The sequence below is a fragment of the Podarcis muralis genome, chromosome 1 (genome assembly GCF_964188315.1).
Source record: "Podarcis muralis chromosome 1, rPodMur119.hap1.1, whole genome shotgun sequence".
Classification (NCBI taxonomy): domain Eukaryota; kingdom Metazoa; phylum Chordata; class Lepidosauria; order Squamata; family Lacertidae; genus Podarcis; species Podarcis muralis.
In genome coordinates this window covers 112,726,360-112,742,380 of record NC_135655.1, presented here as the reverse complement: position 1 = coordinate 112,742,380, position 16,021 = coordinate 112,726,360, and the positions used below count along the sequence as shown (strand labels likewise).

Genomic DNA, 16,021 nt, shown 5'->3' with positions numbered 1-16,021 from the left:
TTTATCTACTTGCACCCGGGGGTGCTTTCGAACTGCTAGGTTGGCAGGCGCTGGGACCGAGGAGCGGGAGCGCACCCCGCCGTGGGGATTCGAACCGCCGACCTTTCGATCGGCAAGCCCTAGGCGCTGAGGCTTTTACCCACAGCGCCACCCGCGTCCCAAGCATTATATAAATCCTATCAAAATACAATTATTCTGATAAACAAGCAAGATGTTCTAAGTCTGCTCATGTCCAGATTAGAGATTTTATTTAGGGAAATGAATTCCAAATCTGAAAACAGAAATAGGCACAGAGAAAAATTTGGAATACCTGTTAAGACAGTGGCTGCACAACCAGAACTGCAGATCGGAGGGCTTTCGGGTTTTCAGTTCTTTAACAAGAAGCCTTCGTAGCACATTTATTACCAGCCCCTTTCACACTAAGGTCCCTGGGGCAAGTAATGGCTAACCAGTTTTGTGACAGCTGTTACTGCATCTTGGTCTGCATCAATTAAGGTGCATTAGATTCCCTCCCATTTATTTTTTTTTGCATCGCAGTGTCCATTACATTCTGTGAAAGAAGTCACACAGATTTCTGCCCCAGAGGGATAAGCTGTATTAGTCAGTTATAATGAAGAGTATCTTAAATGGCACTTATAAGGCTAAAAGAAACATTTACTTCATGGACTAGAGTTTCACCATGTCTGATGTAAAAAATGCTGTTCTCGTTTGGCAGACTGCGGGGGGAATTCAATACTGCGCTATGAGAAAACATTGCATCTGCACGAGCATTTCAGCTGGCCAGGTGTGTACAGCGTCTGCAGATAAATTAGGTGAATCCCACCCTATAAATCTACACGAAGAGAAGTACAAAGAGGGAAAGGAATAAACGGGAGTTTGCCATTCCATTAATTCAAGCGCTTCAGATCTGAGTTGTCCTAGTTGAAGTCAAGTTTTATATTTAATCACAACTTCATAATATGAGAATTTTGGCCAACAACTGGCATTATGGGGAAGTGGGAGAGAATTTAAAAAAGGCCAACTTGCAGTTTACACAGACTTCTGGTCTGCTAATAGCTGTTCTGCTCCTCGTAGTCAGAAAAAAAACCACCAGAACAGTGCACAGAGGGGAGGAGGGTGGAATCATTCTGTTTGGCAATCAGAAATGCTTGCTCTGATGGAAGGGTCAAAAGACAGCAATGTTGAATTCCACCCAAATTGGCGGGAGAATTGATTCCCTCCCCCAATTCACATTTATGTTTGACGGAGATAGAACAATTTTCAAAGCCGCTTCACTTGTGCTACCCTCAGTGTTGGAAAAGCCGAAGTGATTGTTCATGTTTACTGGGGGGGGGAGTCAATTATTCAAAGAGATTATAGAGCAATACCATTATCTATATGGCTGGTATCCAGAAGGTTTGCCATTATCTTTAAGTATTTAGTTCTGATTTTGATGCAGCAGTTGAAATGGTCATCAAAACCACATTAAAAAGTTTTTTTTAAAAAAGGGGGGGTTGTGATCTTAAAATCAGAAGAGGAAAAAACCCTGAGCAAGATCCAGCATCATGTGAGCAAATACAATGGGATTTCTCCTGCCTCTCTGCATCTCTCTCTCCCACCCCCCATATCTCTGGTTGGTCCACCAACCACCCCAAGCAGATTCTTTGAGATTGCTGGGGGGAAGCAAAGAAAGAGGAAATCCATTGTACAGGCAAGACGCATTGAGCCTTGAAAGAAAGTAATTCAAAATATCAACCATCTCTCATTTTCCATAATTATACACTTTTCAGTGGTAGTGAAATAATACTTGAGAAATCCACATGCCATCTTGATATAAATCTCTCCAAACACATGAATCCATTTTTTTTAAAAAAAGAAACTGATAAACATCCAGCAATCTTTGGTTATTTTAGTCCTAATTCAAATGACATATCCAATCTTGCCCCAAATATGCTGAAAACATCTAAGATACTGTTCTGTTTCAACTAGAAGAGAACTCTGGTATTGGCACTTACTGAACTACACGTTTTTAAAATCTAAAGAAAAATAAAATAAAATGTTATCAGCTGTGTAGGCCAGCTTTTAAAAATTGTCATCTATATTCAACTGCATTCCCAAGAGCAGAACTTGATCCATTATCAGATTTTTAACATAGTTGATGCTTAGTTCCTCCAGATCTGATGAAACCAAAGCCTCACATTAGTTTTCTGAACTTTTTTGAAGCTCTGAATGTGAACAATGTGGGATTATCAGGTGTAAACACACACAACTGAGTTCTGTAATGTCTAAATTCTAAGCAACAGGTTGCAGTTTTCTCATCAAAACAAATAAAAAACCACTATCAATGTTGTTCTGCAGTACAAACACATACAGGGGATTTGTTATTTCTGACGTGAAACCTTTTAACGTCTGTATCATAATTGGAAAATCACCTAAAGAACGAAAACTAAGGAATGTGTAGCACTTTTAAAGAACATAAATAAAATTTACAAACAAGTTTGTAAAGCACTAATATTTCAGTAAAACAAACTGCTTGACTGTTTTATTATCAAAATAAACTACATTTGATTGCTCCTGGAGTCAAAAACCTGTAAGCAGCGATCATAAAAAGATGGGTTACTGGAAACATTCAAAATTCCAATGATGTTTACAAGTACTTTGTACAAAAAGTCCTTTAAAGATGTTCCGTATGTTGCAAAAAATACTGCTTTCGCCACAAGACAGAAGTATTTGCATTTCAAAAGCAGTCTACTAGAGTCATTTGCGCCTATGTGGGGAATCGCCCCTGTGCTTTCGCCTGCCCTCGTCTCTCCTTGACTCTTTAAATTGGTCCGGATATTGCCTGGGCTCATCCATCCTGGGATTGGGATAGTTACGGGGTCTCTCTCTAGACTTTGATCTGTCTTTCCTCCGTCTGTGGAGTTCACCATCCTTATCACGGCGACTGTCCCTCCCTTCGTTATCAGAAAAAGAATTCTGCCTTTCGGCCCTCTTCTTCTTAGATTGGCTACTTTTGCTTTCCGAAGGCGTATTTCTTTCCTGATCCCTGTCCTTTCCACCGCTGTAGGTGTTCCTGTCAGCGGAATAATCTCTGTCATGGGAGAGTTTCTGTGATGCATCATCTCTCCGACTTAAGTCTCTTGAATTCTTGTCAGCATTCCTCTCAGCACCGTTTTCCCTCTCAGGCTGCCTCTTCTCTTTTTTCCTGTCAAGCTGTTTCTTTCGACTTCCTTGCTTTCTCTTGGCGTCTCTGTCCGATGCTTTCTTCTTCTGTGATTTCCGCTTTCTCACATCTGAAAGGATCATAAACAGAATTTACCCTTTTAATATATTCACATTCCTTTATTCGCACGTCAAAATATATTGGCTTTATTTAAAGAACCTACAGCAGGCTTCCTCAACCTTGGCCCTCCAGATGTTTTGAGACAACAATTCCCATCTTCCCCAACCACTGCTCCTTCTAGCTATGGATCATGGGAGTTGTAGGACAAAAACATCTGGAGGGCCGAGGTTGAGGAAGCCTGGCCTACAGTAAGGGGAAGGACCACCAATTCCCCACTGCAACAAAGACATTTAAGCCATTCTGGTGGGGTCTCTCAACTCTCTGGAGCAAACTGAGCTGCAGACAGGAGGGAAATAAACCTAAATAGACAACAAGGAATATTTTCTTCTCATGCAGTGAGACCTTTCGATCCAAGCTACAGAAAATTTTACAGATACTTTGACAATCATATTATCAAGTTGTGCTCTGGGTACTGAGCTTGAGTTAGTAACTGTGGATGTGTTCATTTCCTTCTCTTTGCTGAAGGTTTTTCCAAAACTTGTGGCAGATATTTAGCTTGCTCTGTTATTTGGACAACCACTCAGAGAAAAAGAGAGAGAAATCTATGTAATGTCAACATTGCTCATACTACTATTTCCTACAGACTTTATTAGATTTTAAAAGTCAGGAAAGACAGTTCAATTCAGCTCCATTTTACTTTCCTCTCAAAATCCAGAGGGCCAAATAATTTGGACTACTTAAAAATAATTTTATTCCCCATCTGTGTACTGGCTTCATTTATACATTTAGATCAGTAAACAGGTAGGAAAGGGAGGGCGGAATATTTAACATGGGAACTGGAACTCTAGACCATGTAAAAAGTATCTTAGGAGACGCATATTCTTTACCTTTACTCAAGTTCTTAGTACTCAAGGTAACTTCCGTGCTGCAACATGAGCCCTTGCATGTGCCCTAGACTAATGGATGTGCATGCAGTTCTTTCTTTGTACTATTTTAAGAATTTGCAACTAGAAATTGGGACTTAAAATATGAGCTGCCAAGGTATATTCACCATCAGCAATAATATGCTAAACAGACTCGCTGTTGGGACGAAAAGATGACTACACAGCACATCACTGAAAACTGACCGTACTTCTTCCTACTGCATGCATTGTACAACATGCTGACCAGATTCGTCTTCCTGTTTTTAGATAACAAGGAATTGGCTGATCTGTCTTCAGTGGCAAAAAAGCCCTCCTTGAAGTGGACAGTCATGCCAAAATGTTAAGCCACCTGCCTTTGGAGGATCTGGAGTGGGGGAAAGGGGGAGCAGAAATGTCTCCTTATATGAGCAGAAAGAGTCTCACAATACTTTGGATCAAAATCACCATACTTCATATACATTGCCTCTATGGTCCTTGCAACGAAGCAGTAAGGTATTGTTATCCCCCTATCACAGACATAACTTGCCTAGAATCATCCAGTGATAAAGTAACATGTGCTGGGCTTCCTACGCATGTTCTTAACTTCTATACTATACCAATAAAATGAGCAGTTCCTGACCATAATGCTCTCAACACAGCAGCTTTAATGCTGTGTTGTGATATGATGAATTAAGTTGACAGTAACTGTCCCATGGTCTGACTTTTAACTGAAAGTTACAATGAAGTTTCAAAAGGGTGATGATCCTTCAGATTACAGTGGTACCTCGGGTTACATACGCTTCAGGTTACATACGCTTCAGGTTAGACTCCGCTAACCCAGAAATAGTACTTCAGGATGAGAACAGAAATCGCGCAACGGCGCAGCAGCAGCGGCAGGCCCCATTAGCTAAAGTGGTACCTCAGGTTAAGAACAGTTTCAGGTTAAGAACGGACCTTCGGAACCAATTAAGTACATAACCAGAGGTACTACTGTATTTATTTTCAGTCGTTTGACCTCTCAAATTTAAGTCTTCGATTTTCCCTTGATTGTAGGACTGTAAGTTAATTTTAGTGCAGTTTTGCCCCTGCCCACCCAACCTTATGCTGGAGTACAAATTTAACATGCTGGGCATTTTGAGAAGTAATTCAATGTGGTTTGGAGACACTGGGATTTTAAAGGAGATACATCAAGGAAAGCCCAGTGGCATTTGTATAGAGGCATATAGCAAACTTAAGTATCTGTTAAAATATAAAGACCTGCATTCCCCTTTACAAAAAGATACAGTAGGGTAAAACCAATGAAGCTTTAGCACAATAGTCAAGTTTTATAGTAGTATCTTCTTGAGTTTTCTGGCACAACCCTGAGGTCTGAATGTTGCTGAAAACAAAGTTTTGACTCCCACTACTACTGCTAGATAGACATTCTAGATATCCTCTGCCAGACATTCTGGAAGCACTCCTCTAAAATAATGCAACATCTTCATTGTTGCAGAATTACACGAAGATAAAAAGTACAATTTGAACAGCAGCAAACTACTAGCCTGAAGTTCTCTTCACAAAACTTTGCAAGTAAAATAGAAGCTGACTCTTGAATCAAACAGTCTAAGTACCCCTGGCTTTTCATCATTTTGGCAATATTTCTGCTTGTGGTGTACAAAAAAATGAGAGAAATCGTAACAATTCAGAGCATACCGCTGAGACTATCAAATCATTTCATTAGGGTATCTTTTTTTCCCCTCCAATGGGAGAAAGGATAAAACATTAGAAGAGAACGTATTAAATTAAAACCGAACAGCAAAAAGAAAGAAAGAAAGCCCTGCGCACTCTAGCAGAATCCGTTAATTTGTCACCAAGGACCTCCCTGGTTCCCATCTTGCTGCAGCTGTCTATGCAGGAGCCATCTGGCTCTCTGCTGAAATGCCACTTCCCTGACCCCGCTTCCATTCTGCCTTCCTTTACTGCTCTGGTGTTACTGATGAGTTGCCTGGTAATAGCAATAAAAAGCAAACGCCGCAAATTACAGAGGGCTGCTTTTCATGCATTCATAACCTACACTGGGTTTTTGTGAATCAGAAGACTTCTGCTCTTAAAACCCACCGATAAATCTAATTTATTTTAAGTCAGCATGCTTCTTGCCTGCATAAGCTCATGCTGGGCGATCATCTGCTCTCACAGCTAACTGCGTGCGTGATCCAGACTGGGCTAGCAGGCACTATTGGACTTAATAAGGTTCAATTATATAATTCATATCAACTAGTTGGAATGAAAAGTCAGTAGAAACACTCGCTCAAAAATACTAATTATAGAATGGAAGTTACTAGATATACTGCGCTGCTGTCAGCAAAAGTACCTTGGACCCAGAAAGAAAAACACAATACAAGCTGTTTTACGTTCAGTCATAATAATGGTAGAATGCTACCATAAATATTTTCTGCTTCAGATACACATATCTGACACACACGTACACAGCAAAAGAGAAAGAGCTGCTTATTGTTTGTTAAGCTGACAAAACAGGCGGAGAAAATAACTTGTTTACACACCGGCACTGCCTAAGGCGGGGAGAGAGGATTTAAAGGTGACCCTTTAGCTCCAAACACACCATTGTCCACATTGGTAGTTCAGTATCTCACTGCTGAACAGCTTGAAGTGAGTTCTTCTGCGTCACTATGATACGATGGCCATGCAATAGGCTTGTTTGGCTGCCTATTACAAGGCACGACATGAGCCATTCTAATTATCCAGGTGCTCACATTTCGAAACCTTCAATTGTGCAAACGAGGTTTTTCTGCAGACTAGCCACTCACAAGTACGCTCAAGCTGCAATTCCAAACACACCTACTAGGGACTATGACCCATTTAAACACAGCAGGGCTTACCCTGGGATAAAACTTTTTTTTCCAAACAAGGAAAGGGCTAGTTATCAATATTTCTTTCTTTCTTTTTACCATGTATCCTTTTCATTTTCAAGCTAACAACTCCATGTGTAAATAATTATGAAAATAATCGTAAACCAGTCTCCCAACAAGGTGATCTGACTTATTGAAATCACATGGGGCTGTGGTTGAAATGGAAACATTTGCATTTGCCTAGATTTAAAACGTCGGCTTTGTTTTGCAATAAAATACCTAACATTATCCAGATTAGTCTGGGAAAGAGTTATACGTGCCGTTTTCAGGCTGACAATGCATTGTTGAAAAGACTCCTGCAAGTTTCAAATAGCTAAAATCAACAGCACACAGGAACTAATAAATGAGTAAATAGACACTGCTATTTTTTTCCTCAGTTAATGTGCACCAGGGCATGCAGAGTAAAAAGAAAAGAAAAGAAAGGTGGAAGTGAGTACCAGAGTCACTGCTGTGCTCACTGTCAGATGATGATTCACTTTCACTGGAGGACTCTGAACTGCTGCTGCTGCTGCTGTCGCTACTGTCATCCTCTGAACCGGACGAATCAGATTCTGAAGATGAAGACGAATCTGAGGACTCCACATCTTGCTTCTGCGTCATGATAATTTTTGGTGCATTCTTCAGATGTTCACGTAGCTCATCGCTAGTTAAAACACATTTAGCACGTTATAATTTAATTGGCTGGTGCAAAGGCAAAGCGTTACTTCTCTCAGCTGTGTGTCCCAAATGTGAACTCGTTTGTTTGTTTTTGCTTCACAAAACTGACCCAAGTACCACTGAGCCAGTCGCTATCAGCAAAGCCCCACCCTCTGTTTTCTGCTCTGTGAAGCCCCATCACACCATCTGTTTCTTTTTGAGATGACGAAATATGGTACCGGGGTGTGGACTGGATTATATGGCACCTGCCGCTGATTTGTCCTGCAGACATGGCGTACGATGTGGTCTGCAGACATGGACTGAGAACTCTCCCCCCTCCCCCCAATCCAATACTTCTACATGCCCACGTGTGTTTGAAAAGGACCTGGGCAGGTAGTACCGGTTACACTGGCGATTTCCACACTCTGGGGGATTCCCTATGATATCAATCGCACAATCTGGGTTACGCACATTGGATTCTACACATGCAGGCCGTAGCTGAACAATGGGCCTCTGTGCAGACATCAAAGGCAGGGAAGGCAGAGAAGAAGTTTGTTATCTACCTAGCATGTATATGGGCCAGTTCATGGAACTGTTAACATCTCGCTGTTAACCCTGACTGCTTTTATTGTGTAACAAAATGGATTTCCTTACGTCAGTCCTCCAAGACCAATCGAAGTGAAGAAATTGATGGCGAATCTAGTATTTCTTGGGTTATCCCGAGGTAGCAAACCTTCAAAGAATGGCTGCAGAGTTCTGTTAAAGATGAAACATGGCAACAATACTTTAAAATGCTGGATAGCTGTAAACTAAAAATATACATTCAATTTTGATCCAGAGGCGATTTAGAAATGTCATTAAAAAAAATATTCTGAGCTACTTTAATTCTGAAAGAAGCAAAAACAGGATGGTTCTATTTATGCAGCAGTACACATACAGATAGAATCTATGGTCCTTTTAAAATGTAAACATATATTAAACTGCCAGAGATTTAAGGCAACTAGGTCCATAGACAACTAACTGTCTCTCATATCAAACTTAAAACAATTAGGGATAATAAAATTTAATTTTGTAAGTCCAAAAATAATGGGCCTGGATCAATATATTTCTCTTTACTACAATAAGTAATGTCAAGCTAGCCAATAGATCAGCTCTGTCCAAAAGAAACAGGTGTTTTGTGATTAAACATTTCAAAATCAATAATGCACAGCAAGGCTATCTCCAATTTACCATGTACCTAAACAAGTCTTAAAATCTCTGACAGTTGCTCTAATTTGAGAATTGCTATAAAGATATATATATATTTACTGCCAAATGCTTGGGCTCGGGGAAGTTGCCCATGTTTCCCCCCAAAGCATCTGAGCACTGAAACAAAACAGGCATTTAAACATTCTGAAATTAAGAATGATATTCATCTACCAGTCTTAAGACAGTACTGGTCAATAATGCAAGAATTGTTAGTATCTACCCACTTTGCTCAATCAAAACTCCTCTGCATTTTTCAACTGTCCAAATTTCTACACTAACATATGTTGGCTCTTCATATTATTTTGCATCTCATTCTTTGGGGCCAACACAGCAACAAGATGGTTAGATTCATCATAATTTACAACCTCTTAAAAAGATGCTTCCATAAAAAAAGAATTTTGCCAGGAATTTAATGAAAGGTTTGGAACATGTGTTACCATGAACGTATGAAGTGAAGGGTGCAGATGGGAAAAAAATAAAAACAAGAAGCCAACTAAAAGTAGATGGTCTGGCAGTGGGAGGAAAAAAAATGAGGTAGATGAAGTGATGGCTATTGTGCTTCTCCAGAATGTTGATGTGTTGATGTGCTGTTTTTTGACACAAGATCAGTGGTAAATGCCAGGCATTTGTGGGTTAATTAAGGATGAGGCTAGTCTAGTAATTACGGTCTGGTCATAAATATGGGTGAGCCAGAATCTAGATTCCACTGAAATAATGATGGCTTGGAGGATGTGTGGTTCTCTCTTGGGGTAGTATTTGGAATCTGGGTTCCATCTGGTTTGGGGAGGCTGTTAGGAAATTTTTAGCATGTATTAGGTTTTTCACCTGTCTTATTTTTAAGGGGGTGTTTTCCATATTTCACTCTACTTCCCTATGTCTGTCTTACATCATACTAAAGAATATTACACCCTGCCCATTTTCTGATGAACGCAAGTATATTATGAGTCTCAAAAACAAAGCCAAACCACGGACCTTCTACTTTTGAAAACTTAGATAACTCTATGGTAGTTACCTCTGCAAAGCAATCTTTTGAACAAAATGTGGGGTAGCCCCTAATAAGCAAAGGATTTTAGGTACAGGGGTACCTCTGGATGTGAACGGGATCCGTTCTGGAGCCCCGTTCGCATCCTGAAGCAAATGCAATCTGCGTCTGCCACGATTTGCCACTTCCGCGCATGCGTGATGTCATTTTGAGTGTCTGCGCATGCGTGAGCAACGAAACCTGGAAGTAATGTGCTCCGTTACTTCCGGGTCACCACAGAGCGTAATCTGAAAATGCTCAACCTGAAGCGACTTTAACCTGAGGTATGACTGTATACTAAACAGCACATAAGACCATACATTTGTGATATCACCATGGAAAGATTTAGTTTTGGGAGAGAGGCAAGAGATGAGACCACAGACCCCCTGGGTGCATTCTGCAGACCCCCCAGGGATCCCCAGACCCCTAATTGGGAACCACTGCTTTAGGGCTTTACAAATAAATTTGAGACCCTTAAGCAGGCATGGTGGTGAAAGGGCTGCCTGTGCAAACTGTTAAACACCAGTGTTATGTGGCGGCAACAGCCTGGACCTTTGTCAACACTACAGCCACAGCATTTTGTGCCAACCAGAGCTTCCCAATCAGTCCCAAGGGTAGCCCCACCTAGAGTGCTTTGCAGGAATCAAGTCTTCAGGTCACCAATGCATCCATCGGCTCCAAAGGATTACAGTGACCAGGGCTTGCTCACATCAAGACACCGTAAAACTAGTTTGCAGTGTGAAGCTTCTACTTACTCATCTTTCAATCTTGCATTAAGATTAGGAAGTCCCATGTATTCACTGAGTCCCTGGAAGAAGATTTTAACAAAAATCCTACTGGAGGACGTTGTAGTTTCTTCGCTTAGCGTTATGCATTCAAGAACCTACAAGTCAAAGTAATAGTGGGTTAATGCTAAACATCCCCTCCCCCCGCTTTAAAACAATCTAGTTTTTTATTTCTTCCCCAAATAGCAAGTTCTAGACTTTGCTCCAGCTGACAGAGACAACTCTGGCCTATTCTTCCCTCCACTTGTGACCTCACAGTACCCGCCTCTACATGGTTCTGGAATGCTGGGAAACAGTGAGGGAAGAGGCAGGGGGAGTTGGGAAACTTCCTAGTGGGATTCCTCCAGATTAAAAGCCTTATCTGGACAAGAGGCATCTTTCTGCCTAGAGACGGCGATGCCTGGATCCGGCTCACATGCGTGGTCTTTCTTTTAAATAACAAATTCATACAAACTTCAGATGACTTCACAGCTGCCATCACATAGCTTTGACACTTTCCGTTCATTTAACATCCGGTCTCAATTCCAGTTTATCTGAACTTGTTCCTGAAATGAGGCTTCAAAGCTCCCACCTGTCAGTGCCAAAACAAACCTGGCGCTCAGCTCAGGGTATGTCTTCTGGCAGATCCCACCTACATTTTTAACTGTTGCAAGACAGATCAATTTTGCCTTTTCAGAAAGCAAATGGACAACCCATGCCTAGAAGCATTTTCTACTCACACTCCACGGAAGCGAATCTGTATATAAAAGATGCGCAAACATCTTGGCAACGTTCCTCAACTTGTTTGTTTCCAGCCGGTGTATTGTGTCATACTGCTCTTTGAAAATGGCTTCAAATGCTTCCATGTATTCTTTTTTCAACATACAGAAGCGCTGAAAATGCAGGACACAGTTAAGAAGGGGAAAGAAAGAGTTTAGAAACTGAATATAGAAGTATGGCGGACCAAAACAGGAAAACAACGAAGAGACTGTATAAATCTTAATTTTCAAATATTGACTTGGGTCCTAAAGCTCCTTGGGGGCAAAGCAAAGACACTTCTGCCCCATGGTTGGGGTAGTACTTTGCAAGGTTATGGGGAACACGAATGAATGGGAAAGTCAGTAAATTGCAGGTGGGCAGCAGTGCCTGCCTTTCAAGCAGCAAGTGGGGAGCCTCAGGCCTAAGACCTAATGCACTGCTGTCCTCCATGCTTCTCTGTTCAGAGAAAACACTTCAAACTCCTATAGAAACAGTGCTGAAAAAAATGGCTTGGATCCTAATTTCCTTTCCATGGACGGCATAGAATTCCACACTAGTTAAAGATGAGCTTCTTATAGCTTTGTAGACTCCAAATAAAAACCAGGTTTTGAGTTTTAAAATCACGGTTGCTAAGGGAAGGCTCAAAAACAAAGGAGAAAACCTTAACGGTAATCTAGCTCAGGGCGGTCTCTAGGTCTTTTTTTGCGGCCCTCGGCAACATTGGACACCTGCCCCAGCCCTCCCAACCCCTTCCCAAAGCCTAGTTAGCACTTTCCCAGCTTTGGAAAGGCAGTGGGAGGATCCTGTGGAGCCCTCAGGCCTCCTGCCGAAAGCCAGTGCCTTGCTAAGTTGACTTCGGGAATGCAGCCTAAGGGGTGGAGCATCAAATTTTGGGCTCCCTCCCTTCTCCCAGGCACAACAAAGCAGTGTGTGGCCCATGGGTTCTGTGTTGAAGTGCTCTTGCCGCCACTTGGTAGGAAAAGTTGGGCTGCCCTGATCTAGTTCAGCTCCCTGGAAGCCAATGTCAGCTAGCCGGCCCGACTCGGAAACAAAAAGGAAAAAATGCAACACATCTTGGCTAGCTTTTACATCATGTGATTTCCCAACTAATCCTGAAAGGAAATGTTTCCCTTGAATATCTGGTGTAACAAAACACTTCTGCTTAACTAACCTCGTCCTGCTAGATTTCAATAAAAGGTTGCACATGAATGGTGCCAATCTACAGTCTGTTCTATGGGATGAACATGCTTCTTTAAGGACTGAGCCGCACACTCTTGATTCAGTGCTTGATGCGTGAGCCGACGCTAGCCTGAGCCAAGGTGAAATTCAGCGGTATCCATGTTCTTCTGCCTGTGATATTTTATCTACGACGGCTCAACCTTGCATTCCGCAAACGCCGAAACTGCATTTGTAAACCAGCCCTTTTTGCAGGGTGCTGAATGGGACGTTTGTGCATTATGTGTGCCATCTACGGAACAAGCAACTCACCCCAGCCAGTAAACCAAAGAATTTCTCGTATGTTCTCTGCTGAGCGCAACAGTCAAGGATCATGTTGCACAATTCTTTCTGTTGGGAGAAGGAGGAAAAACTCATGTATCAACTGAAATTAATTACAGTACTTTTCTTTTCTTTTTAAAAAAATAATATTGCAGCAACACATACTGAAAATAGGAAGCCAGAGATTTATTTGCACACCTAATGAAAGTGTGAAATACATTAGAAACACATTAGAAATAAATTATAGGTTAAATGACAACGCTGCGGGATTCAATAATAGCAATTCTACATATATCAACCTACCCTGACTTACTTTCAGAACAGGAAATCACTCTTAAAGGGGATTTTTTAAAATAATATAATCTTCCACTAGTAAAGGATTACGACCTAGCCTTTTAATTCTTTTTGCTACAATATGGCATACTGAAACATTTCTCTTCAACACACTGTGTTGACAGAACACAAGCCGGTTTTACAGTTACTCTATATTAAACAATACCAAAACCAAAAATATATTCAGAAAGAGACTGTTACTTTGTGGTGGTGGTGGAGAGGGCAAACTAATCCGTCTCTTAAAAGCTTTCTTTTCTAATATATGTCATTAGTTTAATATATCAGGGCGCATATTAACTTTCTTACATTGTTTTATTATTGTAATGTTGCAGTCAATCAGTTTCCATACAATAAAACAGGGCAAAGTGCTGATGTTGTTACTGGTGGAGTCAGCATGACTTGCAGAACAAATTACTTTCTGCTCCCTTAACTGCAGTTACAACATTTTAATATCCCCTGTGGGTTAAAGTAATTAAATATTTTAACATTTTAATTAAATATTACAATGATTCCTAGCAGATATCTTGAGTAGCCACGTGCAGGAAAACAAATTTGCCTATAAAGACACTCCTGCTTCCACCTTCCAAAAGGACGAGAGGCTGGGACCAAAGTGCCCGTCTTCAAGATTAAACGTTAGCATGTTTTTAATTATTGTATATGATGGAAGGCAGGGATTCAGTGGCAGCTTCAAAGCTGAATAGCCATTTAGGTTTTTAAACCTTTTTGTAAAAGCAGCACTAGAATTTTCACAGCTGAGTCCTCAACCCTTTATTACTGTGCTTTGCTTTCTTCAAGTCGGGCTTTGTTTAAAACTTGCCATTTAGGTTTTCAAACCATTTTTGTAAATTCAGTGTTAGTAACTGTACTTTTGAGTCCTCTATCCTTTATTGCTGCGCTTTGCTTTACCTAGGTCGAGCTAGGATTATAATACTTCAGAATTTTGGGGGGGGTTCTACCCTTTTTTGAATTTTAGTCATTTAAAGTTCATGATTTTTCTATTTCCTTCTGAGGAAACTGAATAGTTCTGTGAAACGAGCCTTATGGTGAAGATACCCAAAGCTGCCTATAAAAAAAATTTGGGGTTCTCTCCTGCTGTTTCTAATATTAATAACTGACTAGTAATCTATTAATTAAAATGGATCTACTCTTGAGTATAACTTAGCCAGCTATATCCCCCCCCCAAATAAAAAAAATTAGAATCACAGAGACCCTCCAAAGGTCATCTAGTTCAACTCCCTGCAATGCAGAAATCTCAACTAAAGCATCCATGACAGATGGCCATCCAGCCTCTGGTTAAAGGATGAGCACTGTGTTTATCCCAGCTGGACAACTAGAAAAAGAACTATCAACAAAAGAGCAGTCTTGTGGCACCTTAAAACATAACAGGTTAATTATAAGTAATATAAATGTATTGATTTCTTTAGGTGCAACAAGATTCTTTCATCGTTGCCATTTTTTCTGCAGAAGATCAACACATCTCAAGGCAACTGACGCAGAAACAGGTAACGAAGTTGCAAATTCCGAAGAGCGAAGGCAGAAGATGCAGAGGGTTTTACGACTGCAGATCTTCCGCCATTTCTAAATTCTCCCTCTCAAGTTTTAATCCAAAGTCACCACCACCTGCTTCTATTTACCCCGAAGGCTTTTTACCACCAGATCGCTTCTCTCTCTCTCTAGGCATCAAGGATGTTCCTCAGATGAAAGCAGACAAAATTGTCAAAGGCAATCTTCTAACAGCATCTGGCTCCTTGGCAAAGTTTGCAGGCAACCGTGTTGGCTCTCTCTCATCTGCTTAGTTCTGCTGACCATTTTCTTACAGTATATATATATATATTTTTTACTTAAAAGCGACCTGATTCTCCATTTGAGACTAAGTGGTGCAAAACAGAACCATGCTGCCATCCCCTTTCCTGCACTTGCTAATCAGACTTAACATTTTTAGCAATTCACTGAGAAGGAACTATTTTTAATCTATTGAATTTGTAGGGTCAGCAGTGACGAGACGCAGTTGCGTAAGAGTATTTTATGTAAAAAAGCAAAATGTATAAAATTAAAGCTTAGGCAGAATCATCGTGGCACAATCTTATATCACAGTATGCCTAGTCACGTATATTTGCAAAACAAAAAGCTGGAATGATTTAAGTTGGATTGATCAGACTTGACTCTAGATTAAAAGACCTGTTTTCTCTGTTCTGCTATGGCCTGGGGCTACCAGGATAACTCTAATGGACAGATGGCCCTTTCAATTGTGGAAGAGTGATCACAGTCCCTCATCTTTAAAATAAACTCCATTTTTAATATTAATGTTGTATTGAATAGTTTACGTTCTATCAGTACAGCGGGGGGGGGGGGGGGGGAGAATGGAAGCTAAAATAAAACCGGAATTGGGGCAGAGTGCAACTGTTAGGGGGAGACATTCATAGGTTTTGTTCATTTACAAGGTTATGAAATAGAGTTCAGTGTAGGCTTGCCACGTAGTTTGGCAAGTATTTAATTTCTCTGTAGCTAGTTCACATAAGGCAAACTCCCATACATGACTCCTAGTCTCCTCCACCACTTTCCAAGATGTTTGAAGCCACTACAAGGAAGTGCCTAACATGTCCCTGATCAACTAGAAGCACGTTGCTCTTTCAATGGCAGAAAGTTCTACTGCAAAAGAGAGTAATGGTTATGCTGTCAGAAATGAACTTAGA

At 40.9% G+C, this 16,021-nt stretch overlaps 1 protein-coding gene across 2 annotated transcripts in view; it reads right to left on the bottom strand.

Annotated features, from left to right (window-relative positions):
* Positions 1-2,493: 2,493 nt before the first annotated feature.
* CWC22 (CWC22 spliceosome associated protein) overlaps positions 2,494-16,021 on the bottom strand; it is a 33,654-nt gene continuing 20,126 nt past the window's right edge. For both annotated transcript variants that reach the window (XM_028748270.2, XM_077916469.1), the window contains exons 15-20: positions 12,987-13,064; positions 11,480-11,632; positions 10,731-10,858; positions 8,361-8,462; positions 7,508-7,713; positions 2,494-3,272 (exon numbers count right to left, since the gene is read on the bottom strand). In XM_028748270.2, the coding sequence (XP_028604103.2) occupies positions 2,737-3,272; positions 7,508-7,713; positions 8,361-8,462; positions 10,731-10,858; positions 11,480-11,632; positions 12,987-13,064 (1,203 nt within the window). In that variant the 3' untranslated portion in view covers positions 2,494-2,736. The remainder of the gene's footprint in view (positions 3,273-7,507; positions 7,714-8,360; positions 8,463-10,730; positions 10,859-11,479; positions 11,633-12,986; positions 13,065-16,021) is intronic.